Below are 25,785 nucleotides of genomic sequence, written 5' to 3' on the forward strand. Positions count from 1 at the left end.
TCGTTCGTTATGTACAAAATAGGTATAAAGAAGCTCAATTTGATTGCAATTGTATTTGGAAAGTACAGTTTTGCAAACAATTCCAGGTATGAGCTGCAGTGTCTTTAAATGGCACATATGTTTCTCAAACATGAACCATTTTACAGTTTTTGAAATCAATTAACCCTTTCTTTAGAAAATTGGCCTAACTTAAGTTAGGCCAATTTACCTAACTTAAGTGGGGGAACCGGAGCACCCCGAGAAAATCCACAATAACACAGAGAGAACCTACAATCACCTACAGAAAGAAGCACCCAGTTAAGAACTGAGACATATTTTCTGTGTGGCTGCTACCAAGCCATGCGGCTTATTTGTGTGTTTTTTTTTTGTGTGCATAATTTGAGATATATTTGGAGAATGTTGAAAGGGTTCTAATTGCTTGTTTTAGTAGCCTTCTTGCACTTGAGCCATTTTTGAGGATTCTTGAGTCCTAGAGAGTGCAGTATCTTTTCCCAAACTTTTTTTAGTAGCCTTCTTGCATTTGAGCCATTTTTGAGGATTCTTGAGTCCTAGAGAGTGCAGTATCTTTTCCCAAACTTTTTTTAGTAGCCTTCTTGCATTTGAGCCATTTTTGAGGATTCTTGAGTCCTAGAGAGTGCAGTATCTTTTCCCAACGTTGTTTTAGGAACTCTTGCTTCCACAGGTTCAGGATCTGGGCTTTCAGTTTTCTCTGACCTGAGTTTTCACAGTGGTCTGTCACTTCCAGCGTTTGTAGAAAAATGCTGACTCTCTCAGCATTTCTTCTACAAAGTCATTGACCTCCTTGGGAGATGCATCAGGTATTTCAATATCCTCTGACAAGGTTTCCTCCAAGAGTTGGTCGAGATTCATGGATGCCAGGTCAGAGATGTTTACAGGGGCAGCGTGTTTTTTCCCATTTTTTTCTAGTCGCCTAGCCACTTTCCTTCTTGGAGGTTCTTGCTCTTCTCTCTCTTGGAGCTTCGTTTTCAGATTTTCCACCTCCTTTTTATAATTAACGGAGCTGGCGGAGTACATTTGTTTCAAGGCAGTGAGCTCTTTTTGGAGATTTTCCTTCTCAGCTCCGAATTCCTTTATTTTTTCCAAATGCACTTTTTTCTCATGATTCATCTCAAGCTGATAACCTTCTGCTTTCTGTCTCAGTCCAGAAACATCTTCTTCATACCTCAGGCTGAGTTCTTGGAACGAAACCGTAATCTGCTCCAGCTGACTTTGCAGACATCTCTCCGTTTCCTGCAGGCAGGCGATCTCTTTGGACATTTGCTCTTGGAGATTGTTCTTCTCTTCTCTCAGATTTTCAAAGAGCTTTTGGTCCTGCTTGCGTTTCTCTTCATAAAACAGCTTCCTGTCGACCTTCGGCTTCCCCTCACGAATGTTGGCTTCATATTTTGACTGAAGCTTTTCGTAGCGAGCCTTGATCTCGTCCAGCTCTTGTTGGAGGGTGTCGCTTTTCTTTTTTTCTGCCTGGATCTGCGACATAAACTCTTCCTCTTTGACAATATGAGCAACCTTCAGTTGCTCCAAGTCCTGCTGCAGCAGCCTTTTGCTCTTGCGTTTTATGTCGCTGTGTACTTGGGAAGCGATAATGGCAGGGTTGAGCGCCTCTGGATTGGTAAACTTTTCCACTGCCAGTAATTCTCTCTTCATCTCTTTGCCCTTCTTGATGTACATGTCCTTGAGATTTTTCTGCTTCTGCAACTCAGATTTTGTTTCTTCCAGTTCTTTCTCCAGAGTGACTACCTTTTGGTTCGACTCAACCCATCTTGCTCTCTCCACTTCCAAGAGAGAGCTAAGTCTCTGGTTCTCTCTCTGGAACTTATTGGCATATGGTCTGTTCTCAAACCTCTCTTGCTGATGTTGTTGTCCAGCTCTCCGTGCCCACGACTGGGATCTCAACCCGCCGTTGGATTGCTGTGGTCTTTGATATGACATATCTTGATCTGCAAACAATATCAACCTTGACTTTGAAAGCGCTTTGCGTACTTCTGAACTCTTCAGTGATGTAGCAAGCAATGACAAGAAGGTAGAAGTCTGTTACATATATACAGAGCTTATGACATCACAAGCATGACTCTGGTTGTGACATCATACAATGTATTTTGACGTTTGAGAAATCTACCTCACTGACCAGCCTCCCTGTATTGGATGGGGAAGGGGATGTATTGTTGGCGTGGCTCTAATTTATTTTTTCTGTTGACTTTTGTATATGGTTTTTTTTTTTTTTTTGCTTTCTTTTCGTTGAGGTATTGCTTCTTAGGACATGTTACATGAGAATATCATACATATTGTCTTCAGTCACAGTCTTCTTCAGATTTGTTGGAAGATTGAACACTGGAGATCCTTCCTGCCCTCGGCAATACAATAAATACCCAGTCCTATTTAGGGCAACATTTAAATTTCTGTTTGCGAGAAACTACTTTAAAATTCTGTTTAATTTAATTTGTGGGAAGCTGCGGAACAAAGGCTTAATAACGTCGTTCCGCATCATATGCTGTCCGCTCTAGAAAGCAAGACCGCTAGCATATGAGCTAGCAAAAATCCAGCTATTGGCCCTATTCACAATTCTTGTCCTTTTAGTTTAGCAAAACTTTAACAAAATATGAGCGGAAATACGTATTATACATACTAAATTAATATATTAAGGGCAACTAGACCTCTGCTAATACTACCGTGAATGCTTCTTTACACAGATAATAAGCTAACGACGTAGCTTAGCTTGCAAAGTTAGCTGGGGCGCATAGAAATAATCAGCTTCACAAACAAAATACTACATAATATTCAAGTAACACGAACTTACATATGAATAATGTTCAAGGAACACATTTATTTGAATGGCAGCCAGTGATAGCATCCGTCCAGCCTGAGCCGACCAACGATAACATTCAAACTGTTGAAAAATGTCCACTAGATGGCAGTAAAGCGATATCATGCATTTTTAATTCTATATAACTAACGCCAAACAAAACTGATTTAGACAGCACACTAACATTTTCTTTGTGGTTTTGATGTTAAATTTAAAAAGAACTATTGTGCCTTGTTTTCAAATGTTGAATTATAAAACGCTTGGGAGCGTTACGGGGCATAAACAGACACCACAGACATGGGCGTGGCAAAGGAGCCGTCCTCGGTCATTGGTGGGAGTTACTGTACTTAAGTACAGTTTTCGTTATCTGTACTTTACTTAAGTAGATTTAATAATGGATACTTTCTACTTTTACTCCACTACATTTTACAGTAAGTATCTGTACTTTCTACTTCACTACATTTCTACAAAAGTGTCTCGTTACTCGTTACATCCAAGTCGCGTTGCTCTTTTCTTCCGTTAAAATGTGAAGTTCAGGGACTTAAGGTGGCGCCGTAAAATCCAACTTAGTGTCTGTTGTCACCCATCGGCTCCACCTTTACACGCACTCGGAGCTCCAGACATGCGCAGTGGTTTCCTCTGAGCGGGAGGAGATGTTTGTCTATAATATAATAGCGCTGCATAAATTGATATGGCGACATTTAAAAATCTAAGGCGCTTCGCTTTCACAGACGGTGGGACTTCGTCCAACTTTTAGCGTCACTTGGAAGGAAAGCTTAAAGAAAGGTAAGATCTGTGCTAGCAAAGCTAGCTGTACTGAGACACATGTTGCATCTGATGAAAAAAAGTTGTCACTCATGCGCTGAATTATTGTGTGGAGGTTTTGACTGAGGTGTCGCATATATGGGACAACGCTGTGACCAAAGTCTGCAATATAGTGATATAACATTCAGGAACGATCCGATTCTTCTGGACGGATCTTTACTAAGTCCTAAGGACTGAAGCCTCACTGAGAGCCGTTCTTTGTTCTTGTGTACACTGCGGTAGCTATATATATATATATATATATATATATATATATATATATATATATATATATATATATATATATATATAGAGAGAGAGAGAGAGAGAGAGATTTATTTAATCGCTGAATACGTAAAAGTCGAACGTATGAACACAGAGCATGCTCATTGCTCATTGATTGATTTCGTCTCCAGTCATGGTGGCAAACATCGCAGTGGGAGGGAGGATGAAAACAGTCACGGTGCTCATTCTGCTTAGTTACTTGTTGCGCCGTTGGACAGTGTTCATAGTTGAACGTTATTTACCGTTAATTGCGATGTTTCAGTTGTGGTTTCTGACATATGCAATATGGGCAACCGCCCAGGGCGTTATTTTTCTAGGAATAGACCTCTGCGGATTGTAGCACAGTGATGAAAGCAAAACAGAATGAAGTGAGTTTTAATTGATACTGGTTAAATATATTTCAGCTCTAAGTATTTAATATCTAGGTGTTTTTATGGGAATGTGGATCTTTCAGATCAATCTGAAAACCAATTTTGATAGGTAAACTTAATGTTATTGTGTCATTTAGCACGGGGCGCTGGTCTTGGGTTCGGTGGTCTTGACTACAACTCTGCTACATGGCTCCTTGGTTGCATGTCCTCCACTCCGCCCGCACCTTCTTTACATCCCCTTTCAGTTAGATAAATGTGACTAATGAAGTTCATGCTATGTTAGGACAGGAGACAAAATGTTTCCATCCCTGAAATTATGATTCATAGAATCACATATCCGAGTCTAAACTGTTACAGAGAATAAACACAATAAGAACATGTTTAATCTGTGGTAGTGTTAATTAAAATGGCACATTTCTGATGTATTAAAATTAAATACGATCGGCACACTTAATGATATTAGCGATTAGGTAATGCATTCAGCGAGTACTTTTACTTTTAATACTTAAGTATTTTTAAAAGCCAGGACTTTTTTACTTTTACTTAAGTAAAATGTTAATGTGGTACTTTGACTTTTACTTAAGTACATTTTTGACTGTGTATTTGTACTTTTACTTAAGTAAATTTTTGAGTACTTTCTCCACCACTGAGTGCCACAGATAAAGCATGTTTTCATTGTGTTTACTCTGTAACTTAGTTTAGACTTAGATATGTGATTCTATACATGATAATTTCAGGGATGGAAACATCTTGTCTCCTGTCCTAACACAGCATGAACTTCACTTTTTGTCACTAGTAGCATTTATTTGTAAAGAAATTCAATTGGCAGGGGAGGACATGGAACCAAGGAACCACGTAGCAGAGTTGTAGTCTAGAGTCTAGACTCTAGACTTGGTCCCACCTTTGTTGTTCACTACCAAAAACTGCATGTTGATCATGGTAAGAATATTAATTTTCCTTATGTTCTTACCTGCGGTACTTGTTCTGACCCAGTTGGTCAACAATCCACTACCTTTGGCTGCTTCTTTTCTGTTTCTGATGTCTTTCTTTATGCGGCATCTTTGAACTGAAAAAAAGCAAAACATAATGAATTATGATCAGAACACTATTAAACCACACTACCAATTCGTTATCCATGTGTTTAAACCAATACCTTTCTCAGTTCATAGCACAACATAACTATTAATTTCAGATGAGCCCTCTGCTTCGAGTTCAATTTGTTTCACAATTATTCTATAAAAAATAACCTCAATTAAATAAAATAAAATAGTGATCAAGACATTTAGAATTGCAACAATTTTTAAATGATTTTGTAAACTATGATAATTTAATGCAAAGTTGGCATTTTTAATGGACTTTTAATGCAACTTTTAGAGCAACTTTGCATTAAAAGTGTCATTATTTACCGAATGACACTTCATGACAGCAGTCATAAACATTCATAAAGACTTCTTTATATTCATGACAGGTGTTATGTCAATCTTATTCACACTCCTTCAAATAAAGTGTTACCAAAAACCTTTTTTAATTAAAATAAAATTTTTATCTCATGAAGTGAAAAAATTATTTGCAAAACAAACTTTTTTGCCCATGTTACAAATCTTTTCTTGCTATTCTAAGTTTTTGTTTGACTCAAAGTTTTGCTTGTGATTCTCACATGACGTCTTGATCAGGGCCTAAAATCACAACAAAAGATTTATGATGTGTGCAAATAAAAGTTTATGTTTCCAAATAACTTTTTAAGTTTATGAGACAAAAATGAGTGAATTAATTAAAAAAACGTTTTTTAAACAAAACTTTTAGTTTAAAAAAAATAAATCATTACAATTCCAAATGTTTTGATTACAATTTTATTTTACTTAACTGAGGTTAGTTTTTTTTTTCATTGAATAATTGTGAAACAAATTTAATTTCATAATCTGTGAACCAGACTAAACTTACTTAAAGTCTGGATTGAGTTTTTTCCCCTTCATTAATTTTTATTAGACAATACATACATTATTGGATAATGTATGTATTGATTATTACATATATTATATGCATCATGGTAGCTCAGGGTTAGTTATTTTAAATTCTAAATTACTATCCTTAGTGGACATTTATTTATTAAGTCTTATTCTCCTTCAAGTTACATTTACCTAATGCTAGAATAAATACCTCTCTGCTTAAACAGCTATTCTGTGCTGAAGAAGAAACGATACTTCAACATTTTCCGTTATCTGACAAGCAGCAAGTTACTCCACTTTATTCACCAAAAACTGTTCTGTAATCTGGGATGTTTGCCTTTACCAAGAATTGACCAACTTAGGGGCAAGGAGCCAATGGGGAAGTTGCTCAAGACCCTGTTACCCCGTGTTAAGATACTCCATCACCGTGACACCCATTTATTTTTGTCTCAAATTGTTCAGGACTGACCTCTAATTAAGCTTCTTTCTTTTCTCACAACAAATTGACTTCTTGTTTTGTTTCCCCAATTTGAACTGTTTGCAAACTCAATTTTCTAGATATTAATAATACCTTTTTGAGGACAATTTACATTAGTAAATCACCCTAATTTACATAATTTTTTAAATCTGAGGCGAACCGGAGTACCCGGAGAAAACCCAACATCAACACGGGAGAAAAGACAAACTCCCACAGAAAGAGGCGCCTGGTTGAGAACCAAGACGACTTTTCTGTGAAGATGCATTTTTAATCACTGCATCACCGTGCTGAGCGTTTTTTTTTTTTGGTCTAAATGTGAGATGTTATCTGGGCTTTTGAAAATCTGGGGAAACCGGAGTACCTGGAGAAAACCCAGGCCATCTCTTTTTGGGGGGCGAGAGGGGATCTAAAATAAGACATGTATTTGGGGTTTTGCAAACAGTTCAGAACTTAACTAGAAACTTTTTTCTACCACTTGCTATAGAGGTTTTCTTGCTTTTCTTCCATTTTTTTGGTTTTCTGAGCCTCAAACTGTCGTATTTTTTTCCACACTGATCTTTCTTTGGCGACTGCCTCTACTGGTTCCTCTAACAGATTTTCCACACCGCGCTCTGTCGCTTTCATGGGTTCCATGTAACTCAGCATGTCTTCCACAAAGTCATTTACCTCCTTAGCAGATGCATCAGGAACCTTCATGTCCTCTGATAGTGTTTCCTCTAAGAGACGGCCAGATCCATGAATGCTGAATCAGAAATGTTTTTTACAGGCAGTGGTGTCCAAAGTGGGTCCTCGAGGGCCGGCTTCCTGCATGGTTTAGTTCTCTCCCTGGTTTAATGCACCTGGATCCAATGATGGCTCTTTAGAGACCTAAGAGGAACATAGACATGCTGAGGAGATTGTTACTACCACCAGGGAGAGAACTAAAACATGCAGGATGCTGGACCTCGAGGACCCACTTTGGGCATCACTGCTCACCAGGGTAGTCTTCTTCATAACTGTATTTGAAGCTTTGCCGCTTTCCTTCTTGTATGTTTCTACGCTCCTTCGTGGGGGTGCCGATTTATGTTTTCGCATCCACCTGAATAATGTGTAGTTGCGCTCCTGCCCATGGCACTTTAACAATATTATTTTACCTTTTATCTGAAAATAGTGTCCGTTTATTCTTGCCATACAGTCCTCTGTATTAATTATTGCTTGAAAGGTCTTGCCATACCAGTTTATTCCTCCGTATTTACTTTAGTTTCTTAGTTTATTCTTGCAGTTTGTTCTTCATTCATTTCCATTTAGTTTAATTTGATTAATATTATCCTCTGTCGGTTTATTGCTATGTTCACTTTAGTTTCTTTCCTGTTGCTAAATTTATTTGATCATTTATTGACCATCAGTATTTTTCACTCATCACCTGCTGCGCCTCCTAATCGTCATTTGTTTCACATCATGTGTTGATTTTTCACTGTTCAGCGTTGGATTCTCTGTTTTTATGCCATAATTCACATCTAGTTCGTCGCTCCGTTTTATGTCCCGCTTCTCCTGTTTCAGAGTTTTGCGCAATGTGCGCGGCGGTTTTTTTGTTTGTTTTTTTAACTCCCTAAGGTGCAGGGCGGTCGGGAAACATATCGATGGTGAAAAGACAGACTGACATGAACCTTTTAAAACAATGGAAACAATTTCTGCATTCTGATTACTGAAATTTAAAAGTGCTGTGTTGTTCTATCAACACAGCACTGTTCTTTCATACCGGACCACTTACAGCACCGGTGTTAACGCTATAAAATGAACGCTCTCTAACGTGGTATCACCCATGGAGGGATTTCTTTATTTAAATGGGTTCATTATTCAGAGGGATACAAAGTGAGGGTATCATGATTTTAGTAATTACATGTTTATAAGAGCGATTTTCTGTTGTCCTTCCATGGTAGCGGGCAGCTTTCAAACGAAAATAAAACACTTTTTAATATAAATTGCTGCTTTGACATGATCACAGAACTGCCAAAACATATGTAGCTACATAAATACCAGACAACATGAATCACAGCAGCATCATCAGGTGTAACGCTGAACTGATGCGGAGCGAAGCCATGAAGCTACAAACACTGAATAGAAGAAGAGCTGCCATCGATACAGTTGCAGCCAAGCATGATTTAATGTTACACAATACAGTTTTACCAAGTTGCTCAAAGTCTAAACTGGTATTGTTGTGGATTTAAGGTGTAAAGTTTACCTTCGACCAAACGCCCCCCAAAGGCATCCCAGCGCCCCCTGCCGTCCTCTGAATGCCCCCTGGGGGGCGGTACCGCCCACATTGAGAACCGCTAATCTAAATGATTCTTATTTTATTCTTAAGTTTTACAAATCGAGTATTAAACACATAGATTTTTTTTACACACGCACAAATCCTCTTAAGCACACACAAAACATTTTATGAACACCCAAATCTTTTTACACACACACAAATCTTTTTACACACACACAGATATTTTGAGACTATTTTCACTCCATTAATTTGTGTTTCTGGTTTTGTCCGTGTACAGCTCTCTGTCTCCGTACATCCAGGCTTCAGCATGAGACATGTATCACACATGCTGTGTGTTTTCTTTGGACTCTGACACACACCATGTCAAAGACACCAGACAGAGAAGTCAAGTGGTCAATTCTTCACAGCCAGGCTAATGAAAATCATAAATGTTAGAAGTTGGTAAAAATAAACTGAACTCAAGGTGGTGTCCAGTCTGCTTGGTGTAAATGTGATTTTTTTCTCCTTTAAAACGCCAAAAACACTTTAATGTAAGTTTCACATTTGGTTATTCTTAAAATCTCTAATCAACTTCCATTTATGCTTGAAATACTGACCTCTGGTGGCAGATGGTGGAAACTGCAGCAGATCTTACTTTAGTATTATTGTGAATACCAGCAATATTTTAATTATTTAATGAGTGTTCTGTAAAGAAATTCATCGTTTCAGTTGTAGAGTTCATCTATTGAGGCGCTACATTTCATTTAGATGTATAAGGAGGATAATTATTTAACCCCTGTAAGAATCTTGGTTGAATATAATTAAATTTTTACCTAGGAAAAGCAAAAGTCAACAGATCAAATCCATATTTATTACGAATAAATCACGTTAAATTAGAAGTGATCATAAACCTTCACTAGAGCCATTATAGTAGCTTTAATGTTACTATAAGACAGTGAACTGTTTCATTTAGAAAATTTCAACTAAATGATTCCTACTAATTTCATCATTTTACACAAGTTATATAAATTCATAAACATGAAAAAGACATTGAAACAATACAGACTGAATTAACTTAGATTTACTCAAAAGGAAGAAAAAAATCCCCTTGTGTTTTTGATATTTTATTGAAAGTACAGTATAATTATATTAGCTAAGGCTTTTATAAGTATCATAGTTTAAGCTGACAAAAAACATGACTGATTAAACAACAAAAAAACAACAGAATATTTAGTCACTCTAAACAGATTAAACTGTGTCTATGAACATTTTTAAGCAAATATTACTATATTTTTTTTATTATGTCATTTATTTACATTTAAATAAAATGCATTACATTCATCTATTCTGAAAAATTGAGCATATTACTGAAATCATTACTGGAAAATTAACGGAAAGCAGTTAAGTTTCATAAATATTACTGCATGTCAAACACTTACATGTTATTTTGAAACAGTAGAAGGATTTTAAACAATCACTGCAGCAGAGCGCTCATTATAAAAGCAAAGGTCAAAAAGACAAATTCCAAAAATAGATATAAAAACACATACAGAATCAAAATGAGGTAAAATATTCTCATGCTGCCATTTCAAAAATATCGATGATGTTCAAGAGGAGCAGAAGATAAAAAATCACATCACATATTTTACACAAATATCTGCTTCATCATGTCACACAGCAAACATTCAACCAAAATTTAAATTTCTTCATGTATGAGCCATAAAACATGCTACCAATCTGAAATATGTATAGTTTATGGCTTAAACAGCTTCTCTCATTGACTTTGTGTGAGAGAGATAAAAATGCTGAGTGATCAAAGAAGTTATTTTGACTCATTGACTAAATATGAGAATAAACCATCAGAGCCTCCAGCCTACATGGCAGCGTTGTTCCTCAGACCTGGAGCTGATCTGATGTCAGAATAAACTACTGCCTCTGCTGCTGCAGGACCCAGATTTCCTGGAAACAAAGAGATTTTAAAAACTAAAAGTCAAATGAAGACAATTAGAGCAATTATAACTGGATATACTGCAACATATTAAATGGCATAAAATATAGTTTGTAAAATTACGAGCAGTAAGTACAGCAGATAAATGTTGACTTTACCCTTTCTTTTCTTCTTATCTTTCTTTTTCGGTTTGATGTCAGCATACATTGGAGTGGAGTCTGAAAACAGAACAGATCTCAGGAAACAGGAAACGTTTGATCAGTTTATCTCCTTTCACACAGAACTGATGAATTACAGGACATACAATAGCTGAGCTGTAATAACCTGCAGTGTAAAGTTGACATGAAGAAACATTTCACTACAAAGACCAACTGTACCTGCAGCTCCTGTTTTCACCTCAGAGTAAACAGCGCCCTTTTCTGGTGCAGGATGTTTCTCTGGAAAAATCATAAAATAATCAACAACATATTGGATAAAATCATTCTGAGTCATTTTATCGACTGGAGACATGTGGGACTCACTCTCTTTCCCAAATGTTTTCAGTTTAATGAGAGTGTATGTAACGTCTCTGGGTTCATCTGAGGCTGAAATATGTACGTTTTCTTGTTAGGTAATTGTCTGTAAATGACCCAATAATTTAATATGAAAACAGCTTGAAAAAATTTACTTTACCATTTCCAGCAGCTTCAGGAGAGCTGGCAATATCATAAAGATCAGCATTACCTGAAAAGAGAAACATGTAATTAATTTGACCATAAACAGCAAGTCATTTTTCTTCAGATTGTTAAATCTCTGATCCAAACAGCAGCAGCAGCACAACCAGACATAAAGTCACAATACAGATATTTAGAAAATTCATAGCTAAAATAAATGTTCACAAATTTCACAGCAGACAGACAGCAGCATATAAACGGTAATAACTGCATCACATAATCTCATCATTTTACATATAGCACTGCATTTAAGATGTGTTGCATGAACACATAGAAACTGTATAATATCTGCAGCTGGAGTCTGGGTCAGCAGCAGAGATTCATTGATGATCCACATCTATAGTAGAAACACTGAGGTTAAGATACATTTGTAAGAAAATGTATCTAAATAAACTGACCATGATGAAGGGAACTGTAATCACGATGTTCAGTCTGGTTTCTGTTGAAGGTCTGACTGTTGCTCTGTGAGCCTTTTGATCTGAAATAAAATAAATACATGAAACTCGTTTAAGAAAAAAAAAAACCAAACTATTTCTGCAAGGGAGAAAAAATTACGACAATGTTCTCACCTGATGCAGCACAAGTCTGTGAAAAAAGATATTTGTCACATTTTATTATTCAAATCCTTCTGCTGCCATTTTGTATCATAAAAAGGTCAGGAATAATTAAATCTTCCTGGATCCTTTGGATCCAGTGTGAGGAGAACACACACTCACCTTTGGACCGTCTGCAGCGCCACAACAAGATCAGGAGAATAATCAGAATGATTCCAACAACTGGTCCAACGATGAACAAGACAAGAGAGCTGATAGGACTGGGTACAGCTGCTGGAAATAAAGAAATCATTTATCTGTATACGTGATGACATCATTCATTAGGAACAGATAAAGGGATTTAAAAAAAAATAAATCAAACATTTTCCTCCTCCTCACCTCTAACAGACATCCAGCTCCTTGGTGAATCTTTTCCTGAATGTTGACATTTGTAGAAACCTTCATCTGACTTTGACACTGCAGAGATATTCAGCTCCTCTCTGCTGTCATTCTGGATGAGTTTATCATTATGATAGAAAAACACGTTGGAGAGAAGTTTTTGTTTTTTATCTCTGCAGCTCAGAGTAACAGGATCTCCTTCAGTCACAGGATGAACAGGACTCAGCAGGAGAGGAGCAGAAGAATCATCTAAAATAATCAGAGAATCATGACATTCAGTCAGATTGGTGGGAGTAGAACTAAACACATTTAAACAAAAATGATATCCAATTAATATTTTATCTCATACTTCAAGTATAAAACATCTGTTTTAATATTAATACCTCATATTTGTTTTGTCACCTGAATATTTTCTTTTTAAGCCACCTATGAGGATCAGGACCACATATCTTTTTACATTTTGTCAGTTTGATTTATGACCACTTGTCAATGCCATGTAAAACTATACCATTAGAATGATTTTGATGATTTTTGGCGTTTTTTCTTGTGTAACTCAAGTAAATGCACATTTCTCATTATTCCCATGGAAATCTGCTCTCAGTCAAATTTTTGCTTCCTCTTCAGATTTATGAATTAAAAGATAAGCTGAGCGTTCAGATGTCCACAACAGAGGACAAAACAAGAGTTTAAAACGACTGAGTGACAAGAATCTCACAAAATGAAAGTTTTTCATTTTTAAAATATAAAATCACAATTTGGTTAAACACTAAAAGAATCAGTGATATTTTTTTTGTTATTGATACATCATGTCATTTTCAAAAAGACAACTTGGGAACCTTAAACCCAGACTGAGTGTCTGACCACACAGTAGGTCAGGCTGATTTTTGTTGTTGACAGAAATCAGGTAAAGTTTTAGTTTATGTTTTATTAAAGTAGAACATATTTAATCTAGAAGCAAATATGGATAAGAGCAATAAGTTTGACCTAAATTTAAATCAAAATGTTTTTATTTTAATTTGTTAGTCATTGCACCTCTTCAGATACACTTGCCTGGACATCCTTGATGATAAAATATTTAGACATTACAATTTAGGAAAAAAAATTATATTTAAAGGTGCTTAAAACAGTACGCACATCAACACTGCAAATAATGTTGAAATTCAAAGTAAAGAGAAAGTAAACAATGATAAATCTTGACCTACCATGTACAGTGATGTTCACTGCGTTGCTGAACTCTCCTGATCCAGACTCACACCAGTAAACTCCACTATGAAACAGGTTCATGTTGATGGTGCATGTAGATGCTTTCATTGTCCCCCAGATTGAGCAGGTAAAGTCTGACAGTGAATCTCTTCCTATAAACCTCTTCACTCTCCACTCAGCAGTTTTCCCCTCACAGATCAGAGACACAGATTCAGATCTGAAGTGTTGAACTCTGTCAGGATTCACTGAGAGAGAAGCTGCTGGATGAGGATCTGGAAACAAGACAGGATTTCATCTGAGAACAGAAACATCTTTAAAATGTCTGGTTGAAAATAATACTTTGATTTTTAGACATCTTTAATAATAAAGATCTGTTCAAACATTTCAACATGTTGATCAAACTTTGTTTCTCTTGAAGATGATCCACATATTTCAGTGTATCTAAAATAAAATAAATATGGCAATAATTAATCTATATTTTACAAATAAAGCTGGTAAATATTTTATTTGCCAAAACTTAGCAGCTCAACCTGCTCACTTCTTTTTCTTGACTACATTCAGGTTCCAGATGTCAGACTGCAATGCTCTCACTGTATGTAGTTTGTTCAGGTCTTTATTTCTTCTTCTCTGTTGTCTTTGTTCTACTTGTTTACAACCATTAAATATTTCTAACCAAACCACCAACTCAGCTATAGATGATTGAATGCATCCAGGTTTACAAGATCACCAATGTTCAGGAATTGAATGGAAAATAACAATAAATCTCTTTAGTTATATTTTGTGACGAAGCAAATTCTAATAATGTTGATTAGATTTGTTCTGTCTGAATCTAAAGTAATTCTAGTTTATTATCTGGTAAAAATATAAAAATCTGAAGTATATTTCTCCTTTTTGGATAATTAGTAAAAGAACAGACAATATGCAACATACTTTTTATTAGAGTAAATTAAACTGAAATCATGGCTCCTGTTTATTTATGGCAAACTGACCTGCAGACCAGATAAACTTTGGTTCACTGTATTCAGTGTAGTTCACTGGTTCTCCTCTTCCTGCTTTGCACACAAATCCTGCTGTGTGAGTCGATCCATTAATGGTGAAGTTCTGTTCAGTACCACTGGTGCTGCCAGGAAGCAGCTCATAGCTGTAGGAGCTGCTTGACGGTTTAATAAAAGCTTTATACCAGAAGAACCTCCAACCTGCATCCTGATGTTTAACCTCACAGCTCAGAGTCACTGAGGCTCCAGGATTCAGCCATGATGGAGACACAGAGAGGACAGGAACAAGTTTACCTGTTGAAATCAAACATTTGGCAACATCAACATCTTGATATTAGAGATGAACATTGATTAAAATGCTATGTATTAAGATGTATTATAAACTTAATTTCTAAATTATTTTATTGACATGTATCAGGAAATTGATTTAAAATGGCAACAGTGCAGTGATTACAAATCTTAATAATAATAATTATTCATCCATTGTTTACAGCTGATTGTTTTTACTAGTTTTTATCTCTAGCAGATTCTGGTCAAAGGCAGGATACACCCTGGACAGGTCACCAGTCCATCACAGGACAAACTACCATACACACTCATATGTCAGGACAATTTAGACACCAGTAACAGTCATGAGGAGTGAACACACACGCACGCGCACACACACACGCACGCGCACACACACACACACACACACACACACACACACACACACACACACACACACACACACACGTTCCAGGAGGACAATTTAACTCCAAGCAGAAAGACAACATTCCAGGATTTGTCTCCAGAACTTTCTTTCTATAAGCCATCAGTGCTTCCATTTGCTACTTATGATAAATACAAATAGAAAATTTAACAATGTTATATATTTTTTTACATCTGTCGCAGGGCAACACAGAGACAAACAGGACAAACAACCATGCACACACACACTCACACCTAGGGACAATTTGGAGAGGCCAATTAACCAAAAACATAACCCACAGTCATGTTTTTGGACTGTGGGAGGAAACCGGAGTACCCGGAGAAAACCCACGCATGCACAGGGAGAACATGCAAACTCCATGCAGAAAGACCGGGGCCGGGAATCGAACCCAGAACCTTCTTGCTGCAAGGCAACAGCTCTACCAACTGCGCCACTGTGCAGCCCTAGGATAAAATTAGGAAACATAAAATCCTAAATTAAATAAAGCTGTGAGAAAATCTCCAAAACAGACATGATGAATGTGATTCAATAAAGAAACAACTTTACCACCAAATGACACAAAATATAATAAAGGATGAGCCTCTCATCTTAAATCCGTTTACAGATTAATTTAAATCTCAGGCATCATAAATAAACTACATTTTATTCTACTCTAGTTAGTTTTGTTCAAGAAATTCAAGAATCCTGAATTTCTTGAACAGAAATTCAAGATTCAGAGCTCATTTGTTCATTGATGAACAAAAACTAAACTCACCAATTTCATGAATGGTGACTTTATCACTGGTTTCAGTGTAGAAAACTGGATCTCCTCTTCCTCCTCTTCCTCCTCTGCAGCTGTAAACTCCTTCAACTGAGACAATTAAGACTCCGTCTGGTTCATTGATTCTGATGAACTGATCCTTATGATCCACTGTCTCCCGTCTTAACAAATCAAACTTCCAGCCATCAGATCCACTAACAGAGCAGGTCAGTGTTATTCTGCCCCCTGCTGGTATGATTGTATCACTGGCTGTTAGTTTGGCTGCAGGTTTATTTGCTGGTGATTGAGACAAAGAAAATGATAACAAAGTTATCAAAATTTTACTAGTTTTAATACATTGTTTGGTTTATTTATACAGAACCAATTAATAAATAACATCACAGTTTACTTTATAAGACAAACATGTCCAATTAATATCCAGGTTTATAAAATCCTTTTTTGTCCAAATTCAAAGAAATCAAATTTATTCCATTAAAGAAAACATTTTATTCCCATAAATCACACTTTAAGTTTTGATAGTTTAATTTAACCACTAAAATCAAACAGAAATAATAAACTCTAAGCAGGACTGAAGGGACACGTTTCCTTTAATTTTATATAAAATATCAATATAACTGTTTTCTCATTACACTGTCAAAGTTTTAATGAACATCTGGTCTATGTATTCACATATTTACTAAAATATAATAAAGAAACCTAATCTTTTTCCGTACACACAAACTTTACACACTGCAGGATCTGCTGTTCATCAGCACTTTCCAGGAATGTAGACTGGATTGTGCAAAAGTCTTGGTCCATCAGTTCTAAACTCTCTAATGCAAGAATCTAAACTTTTTGTCACTTTTAAAACTGATTGATTTCAATGATCCTTCAGACTTTTAAAGTAATTTAAGAGTTTTTGTTTTTCTATCAGCTTTAGTTGTTTTATTTTTAACCATAATCTCTTAAATATTATTGACATTAAATCTAGAATTATATTTACAAGAAAGAACTAAAATCACTAATTAAAGCTGATTTTTATTTCATGTGTTTAGAAATCTAAACTAAAATGTTTCAACAACATAGAAAAGTTAAATGTGTATAAGAAAATATGACTGTGAAGAAGAGACTTGATAAAAAATGTAAATAATCACTTCAGTTTTATAACATGATCTACTTACAAACAGTTAATGACAGATCATCACTCCACTCTGTGAACTGATAGTTTCCTTTTCCTCTGCAGCTGAATTTGTCTCTATCAGCTGCAATAATCTTGTATTCACTGGATGTTGGAGAGTTTCTGTAGTTTGGTCTCCATTCATACGTCCACTCAGTTCCTCCTCCTCTGATCTCACATCTCAGAGTGATTCTCTCTCCTATGAATATCTGAGTCCAGTTGTGTTTCAGGGTCACAGTGGGTTTAATGGAAACTGTTGACATAGAAAAATCTCTGGTTAGAAATGTAACAAAAATAAAGTCAGAACTAAAACATTTGCTCGTTTGTCAGAAGGCTGTGATTCTCTGTGTTTAGAGGTCAAACTGATTTAAGAAAAAAAAAATTTAAACTGAATAATTTGGAGATAGAAATGAAATGACAAACAGTGAATTCTAAATGTAGGAAATAATTAACATTAGTAGAAAAGATAACAGAAATAAGAAAACAACATACAGTTAAAAGCTTTTAAACTTGATTGATTTCATAACAGTTTGATGTGAACCTTCAACATCAAACTCATGCAACAAAATGCAGTTTAAAATGATTAGTTAATACAATATTACACTTAATGTCATATTCCATGAATGAGGACGTTCTACATTTACAAGTTCAAGATAATTTGTTGTTTCAGTGATGAACAGAAACTAAACTCACCAGTTTCATGAATGGTGACTTCATCACTGGTTTCAGTGTAGAAAACTGGATCTCCTCTTCCTCCTCTGCAGCTGTAAACACCTTCAACAGAGATGATGAAGACTCCATCTGGTTCATTGATTCTGATGGGCTGAGCTGTATGATCCACTGACTGCCGTCTTAACAAATCAAACTTCCAGCCATCAGATCCACTAACAGAGCAGGTCAGTGTTATTCTGCCCCCTAGTGGTATGATTGTATCACTGGCTGTTAGTTTGGCTGCAGGTTTATTTGCTGATGATTGAGGAAAAGAAAAAAAGAACAAAATCATCAAAATTGTACTAGTTTTAAAATATTCAGTTTGGTTCATTTACACAGCACCAATTAACAACACATAACAGGAATCATTGTTAATCATTAAGACAAACAGCTTCAATGGGGTATATGCCACGAGAGGTGGTGACGTATTTCCGTTTGAATTTATGCCACATAGATTGGTTCCGGGTCCTGCTTGCTCCTATTGTTTTTACCCAAAGCTGCAAGATCTGTACCATGAAAAAGACGCAAAACTTAAAATATCTGTGAGCTACTGGTACAACAATCAAAGAAATGTGCCGTTGTGTCCAGTACTTTGCCGGTACCATCCAGTGCTTAGTTTTTTTCATTTTCCTGCTGAAATCAAGGCAACAGAGGACTGTAGCCAAGACTTAGCCACTACAGCTAACACCCGGTTTGTAGCTGCCTGCTACTTCAAAGCTTGAGGATATTGAAGATCCAGCGTCAGAAATGGGAAGACGGAGGTTAAACGGGAGCTGTACGAGCTTCATTCACTGGAATAATTTGCTGGAGGAAAATAATGCAGGAGGAAATCCACTGCTACGGGAACAGGCTAAGAACAGAGGCAACGATTCGGCACAAGATAAGTCAATACGTGTGTTGATGTTTGCGTTTGTGTTATACGGAGTATGAAGTTATTTATAGGCAACTTCTTAGCTTTTTTTTAATGTGATAATTATATAAAATACATTTAACATGCAGTCCAAGCGATACCAAGCAGGTAATTTAAGAACAACCGAGGGCTTCAGCCCAAACTAGTTAGTCAGATTAAGGTCCAAAACCTTCACTTTACAGCCGTTTAAGTGGCACCGACCCACATAAAAAACCCACAGAACAAATGGTACAAATCACGTATTTCCCGAATCCCGAAAATATGACATCTACCTTTGCTGTTTCATAATTATAATCCACATTAGAGTGAATATTTCCACTTGGCTGCTATAATTTGTTCTTGCGTTACACAACGTAATTTCTCTTTTTTTCCTCTCTGAGATTCTGCTTAGAAAATGAGGTTATGACAAACTTTATTCATATTAGAGAACTTACTTTTAGTCAACACATCAACTGATAAAACACTAAAATCATAATAATCTGATAGTGATTGAATCAAATCATGTTGTATCAAATCCCTTCAGAGCTGAACTGAACCAAACTACTGAACCAGAACATCTTCTAATGTTCTGCTGCAGTCAGGAGAACTGGGCTGGAAATCAGCTCTACTGAACAAATCACTTCTCAGCAGTTACTTTAACAGGTAATTCATCATGAATCCAGAATTATACAAAATGCCACCTGAAATTATGTTATTGCTATAGAACTGTCAAACACATAAAACACACATTGTGTAACGGGCCAGTGCTCCTCAATATTTTTCAAGAAATCTTTATCTTTTAGCATCAACCTGTTATTCATCATAACTCTTTGAAATCCAGTCTGCCAGATTAGAAGAACGTCTGGCTCTGCAGCAACAAAGCAGGTCTGGTTTAAAAGTCTTACAGAGATAATAAGATAATCAGGGACATAAAATATTTGATTTAATTACACAGAAGTGAAATTTAAACTTTATAACATTTTACTGAGAAAACTGCACCTCAGCAGCAAAATTATTATTTCTTAGAATTTGATCAATGAATGATTTGAAGCAAAAGGAAACATTGATTTTTAATTTGTGTGTTTGAAAAACTAAACTAAAATACTTGGGCAACAAATGCTGGGAAAGTGAACTTTTTAATTGCAACTTGATGGAACATTGTAAATAATAACTTCATGTCTATAACAGATGATCTACTTACCAACAGTTAATGAGTATTGAGTCCATTGTGTGAACTGATGGTTTCCTTTTCCTCTGCAGCTGAATGTTCCACTGTGAGCTTTGCTGATCCTGTATTCACTGGATGTTGGAGAATAATCTAACCTGGTTGATTTCCATTCATACGTCCACTCAGTTCCTCCTCCTCCCTGGATCTCACAGCTCAGAATGACCGTCTCTCCATTATATATTGGAGACCAGTTGGGTTTCAGGGTCACACTGGGTTTAATGAAAACTGTTCACATAAATAAATATCTGGTTAGAAATGTAATAATATAAAACATTAGCAGTAAAACTTTTCCTGCTGTGTTGATGTTAATCATATTATGTCACAAATTGCAACATTGTTGCAATTTTACATCTAAAACTCAAAATGACAAATCAGTTCCAGCAGAGAACAGATTTTACCTGAGAGTTAAAGTCTTTGACACATTCATACAGGTAAAATATAATACAGTTAATCTTCCATTAACTGCAGCAGAGCCATATATGTGGTTTATGTTTTAAAATGTCCAACAAGAAATATCTAAAGTCTCAGACATCTGATCATGACAATCAATCAAATTTTATTTTTGTAACACATTTCAGCAGGAAGGCATTTCAAAGTGCTTTACATGATTAAGATAAAAATAAAAACAGAGAAAGAGATTTTGAAAAAGATTTTAAAAAATAAAAAGATAAAACATTGAAAACATCGATCCATGTGAGGATGTGCCCTTATGCAGAGCGACATCTTGACAGAAGCATCATGTTCACATAATATGGATTATGCAGCTGCTCAGCATTTTTGTTTTACTGATGGATTTATTGAATATAAGGAAATGATCTGATTGGGTCAACAGTTTATCTTTGATTTGATTGTTGTTGTGATCTCACAGTGAAGATTGTGGTTCATTCTGTTCATTGTTTCAGTGACTAATAGGCTTGTAATTATACTCTTTTTTTCTCCAGTTATTCTGGTTCACTTGTTCCAGATTGTTTATATAAAATAGTATAAATGTTGTTTTCACTGTGTTAAAAAGTTTGTAAAATACTGCATAATCTGTCTGTTCCTAGTGATTATTATTTGATATTGTTGGTTCAAATATGAACTATGTCTATAGAACTGGGACAGAAACTGAAGATCCAAACAGAATCTCTAATTAGGTTGATGATTAAAATGATTAAACTCACCAGATTTAATGTCGACTTCATCGCTGTAGTCAGTGTAGAAAACTGGATTTCCTCTTCCTCCTATGCATTTGTAAACACCTTCCTCTGTGACACTGAGGACTGCACCTGGTTCACTGTTTGTGATGAACTGATATGGATAATACACTGACTTCTTGTGCCAGTGAATCTTCCAGCCACCAGAGACCTTCACTGAACAGGTCAGTGTCACACTGCCCCCTACTGGCAGGGATGTTTTCACTGGTGTTACTGTGGCTTTGGGTTCATCAGCTGTTGAGGCAAAACATAAAAACAAATAAATATTCAGATTACAATCTGGAGCCACTAGAACCAAACACAAATAATGAATGCTTAGCAAAAACTGACAAGTCTGTTCTATCATCATGCTTATTATAATTATAAAATAACTGATATCTTAAAAAAATATATAACACTAGATATTTGATTCTAGAGTGTTATCTAGCAAAACCTCAAGCAAAATGTAAACAAAATCTCAAATCTGCAGTAAAAAAAATCTGATAATTTCTAATGCTACAACTTGTATATTTATCAACCAGGATGTCCAGAAGGATGAAGATCCAGACTGAAAGACTCAGGAAGAGTTTTTAACATCAGAATGAAAAAAAACTTAAGAAAAATACATAAACACACAGTCAGTGTCTGGACAGAACTTTATCATGTTGCTGGTTAATGAGGATCACTGCAAATCATATTTTAAACACAGAAATCATAATAATCTTATAGTGGTTTAATACAATCATGTTGTATCAAATCCCTTCAGAGCTGAACTGAACCAAACTGAACCAGAACATCTTCTAATGTTCTGCTGCAGTCAGGAGAACTGGGCTGGAAATCAGCTCTACTGAACAAATCACTTCTCAGTCATTCAACAAGGAAACAGCTGCTGACAACTAAAGGTTGAACTATTTTTAGTCTAGTGGTGATTTTCCTAAACTTTCAGACAATCAGATCAATTGAACTCAGAGGAACCACAGTGGTAAAACTGCAGCAGGACCAGAGAATCACAATCTGCCTCCTATCAGCTTTTATTGGATCAATTAAAGATGGAGTGATTTTATATGAGAGACATTTTACTCAAATAGAGACGGTATTGAGCAAAAGTCTTGGTCCAATCATCTGTTCTCTATGCTCCTTCCAAACTTTTGATCATATTTAAAACTGATTGTTTTTAAACTTCCTCCATGTTTATATTTTCTCTCAGTTTGAGGTTATTGATTTTAAATAAATATGACAGAAATGAAGTTTAACATTTATAACATTGTTTTACTGACATTCACTTCTGCAGATGATTATAGCGATATGATATTTTTTCTCTAAAAAATTGATCAATAAATGATTTTAAGCAGCAGGAGAAGCTGATTTTTAGTTTTTGTCTGAAACTTTAAAATATTAAAGCAATATAAAATTCTAGGTAGGAAAAATGTTGCTGATTAAATGAGATTGATGAAACATTTATAATAGTCTCTTCATGTCAATAACAGATTACTTACAAACAGTTAATGAGTAATAATCACTCCATTGTGTTGATACATCTTTTCTTCTTCCAAAGCACCTGAATCTTCCACTGTAGGCTGTTATTGGTGTGGATTCACTGGATGTTTCATAGTCTCTGTCGTATATTTTCCAAAGATACGTCCACTCAGTTCCTCCTCTGATCTCACATCTCAGAGTGACCGTCTCTCCTCTGAATATCTGAGACCAGTTGTGTTTCAGGGTCACAGTGGGTTTAATGGAATCTGTTCACATAAAGAATCTCTGGTTAGAAATGTAACATATAAACATTTCCTGCCATGTCAAGAATCAATCATTTATTGTGTCCAAGGGTAAATATGACAAAACAGAAATTTAGTCGATTTTTAAGGACAAAAAGTAATCACAGATGATACAGAAATAAAAAGAATATATTCATTCAAAAATCTTCAAACATAAAAATGTATATTTTGTACCAAGTTCCTGTATGAAGTTTGCACCTGAGGTCAGTGTAGTTGTTTCCTTTGAATCAGTTAAAAATATAAAAATCTGTCAAATCATCAAATGATGGGAGTTACAAATGTTTGTTTGTGGTCTGGAGAAACTGCACACTAAAAAACAATTAATTAAATCATTTTACACTATCAAATACAGATAAACATCATCAGGCAGCAATAGTAGTTATTTAGCTGAAATCATGATTTCCTGCACATCTTCCTGAACCAGGATCCTCACAGACTATAGAGATAAATTGTTCTAAAAAATTGCAGAAATGTTGCAGGTTTTTAATCTAAAAAATAATGTATTTGCAAAAATACAAAATCTAAAATACAAAATCTAATCAAATATTTTCTTCTAGTTTCTAATGCAAATATCTTAAAACACTTGAAAATAGACAAGAGAAACTTACAAGGAACTTATCAGCAAATAAAACGATTCTGAACTAGTGATGAAAAACTAATAGTTCCACTGGCAGATTATTTCATTTATCACAAGAAGAAAATGTGTTGAGCTTGAAAATAATAAATCAGCTCCAGCAAAGAATGATGTTTCCTGTGACTGAAACTTTGAAACCTTCACACACACAAGAAAACTGTTAAGTCATTTATTGACTGCAGGCATTTGCAGGATGAACTGGATAATATATGGATAATGTAAGATGCTGAGGCAGCCATTAAAAACGTTAGACAGTTTGATCTTGAAACCAGAAAGTTACTGACTTGTTTCTGAGTCTCTTTTCTGATCATCGTCTTTATTTCCTGATTCCCTCGAATCTGTTGAGATGAGCAAATAGAGAGAAAAATGTTCATCAACGGTTAATATTTTGTACTTAAAGATCTTTATTTCAACACAAATCGATACAATGTTGTTCAACTAGTTATAAAATAAAACTGATAAAAATATATATTTTGTTTAAAATGCATAAAAATGCTTAGAGTTGGTGTTTAATTATAAATTCATCATAAACTGAATGAAAAACAAACAAGAAAAACTGATTCTTACCTTCAGCATTTACATAGATGAGATGACTGAGAACTGCAATGAAGAACAAAAGCTGATCAGACATGATTAAACTCAAAACAAATGTATATTAACTTTAGCAGCAATTCAGGTAAAAATTATCTCTGACTTTAGAAATAAAGTCAGAGATAAAAAATGTAATACCAATAAGACTTAACGTCTTTATATAATAACACCAAGACAACATATAGGGTTAGAAACACACATCACTTCTTGTCAAGATGACAGAGAAACAGATCAAATAATGATAAACTCTAATTCCGTCATTCAGAAACATTTTAATTATTGAACATGAAGTCAGTGATGAACTTACAGAAAAATCCCAGCATGCAGAGCAGAGCGTTCTCCATCCTCACATCCAGACCTTCTGCTCATCAGAAAGGTTTCTACGTTGTTTTATCTAGAAGAATGAAGCAGAAGTTACATCTGTCACACATAAATGACACCAGCATGTTTTATGCTTCTCAGTATAGCTGTGTGTTTCCTTCCCTTTATCACAAACGTCAGAACAGCAGCAGCAGCTTTGACCGCAGCAGTTGGTGGGTTTTATTTCCTGTCCACTGCACAAACATTTCAACCTGTTTCATGAACACAACTATTAATGTGGTTGTAAAAATACTGTGACTTTAAACAAATATTGCATAATGTAAAGAAAGACCTTGATGTGAATCTGAGTTTTTGTGAGCAGTTTTGTGTTTAAAGTTAGCAAAATAACTTTTTTCCTTTTTGATACTTAAACTTCTAATTTTTTCAAAAAATATTTTTTCACACCTTCTTCGAGTAACTTCCTTTCAGCTGCTTCTCAGCTCAGTGATGAACAAATGATCTGTCTGGTGGTTTTGCAGCTTCTATGCTGCTAAGTGACACAATGGGTTATTATAATGTGATTAAAAGCAGCTCATGACTCATGGAACATTGAATACCATGATGTTACTGAAAAAGGAGCTAAAGCTGGTATTAATGTGTGTGTGTGTGTGTGTGTGTGTGGGGGGGGTGTGTGCGTGTGTGTGCGTGTGTGTGTGTGTGTGTGTGTGTTTGTTTGCAATACCTTTGTGGGGACGATTTTCCTGACACATACTACGGTGTGGGGACCAATTGCTCCATGTGGGGGCGAAACCCTGTTTTTGGGTGAGAAGTCAGAGTTAGGTCTAAGGTGTGAATAGAGTTTTGGTTAGGGTTGGGGTAGGTATGTGATGGTTAGGCTTGAGAATTTTCACTCTCGAGGGCTTAGGAAAAGTGTAAAGGTAATGTTTAGGCTGTAGAAATGAATGGACGTCAATGGAAAGTCCCCACAAATATAGCCACGCAAATATGTATGTATGTGTGAGTGTGTGCGTGTGTGTGTGAGTGAGAGAGAGAGGTTAAGTGAAACCAAGAGTTAGTTGAGCCGCAGCAAGGCGTTCAACCAGGTTTTTACCTTAAAGTGGC

The 25,785-nt window shown here is 35.8% G+C and overlaps 1 protein-coding gene and 1 long non-coding RNA gene across 2 annotated transcripts in view; one reads left to right on the plus strand and one right to left on the minus strand.

The window, feature by feature from the left end:
* LOC145548720 (uncharacterized) overlaps window positions 1-25,785 on the plus strand; it is an 88,445-nt gene that overhangs the window by 8,491 nt on the left and 54,169 nt on the right. The window lies entirely within an intron of this gene.
* On the minus strand, window positions 10,097-24,403 carry LOC145548854 (sialoadhesin-like). Its single transcript, XM_081599908.1, has 18 exons — window positions 24,340-24,403; window positions 24,057-24,110; window positions 23,028-23,102; window positions 21,349-21,615; window positions 18,051-18,323; window positions 17,362-17,610; window positions 16,196-16,477; window positions 14,724-15,023; window positions 13,734-14,006; window positions 12,532-12,780; window positions 12,316-12,426; window positions 12,169-12,184; window positions 11,998-12,077; window positions 11,559-11,609; window positions 11,408-11,470; window positions 11,264-11,323; window positions 11,045-11,104; window positions 10,097-10,897 (listed from the first exon to the last, which is right to left on the minus strand). Exons 1-18 carry the CDS (start codon window positions 24,401-24,403, stop codon window positions 10,812-10,814), a joined length of 2,613 nt encoding a protein of 870 aa, XP_081456034.1. The 3' UTR covers window positions 10,097-10,811.

Source organism: Poecilia reticulata, chromosome 18, assembly GCF_904066995.2.
Source record: "Poecilia reticulata chromosome 18, P_reticulata-male-v2, whole genome shotgun sequence".
Classification (NCBI taxonomy): Eukaryota; Metazoa; Chordata; class Actinopteri; order Cyprinodontiformes; family Poeciliidae; genus Poecilia; species Poecilia reticulata.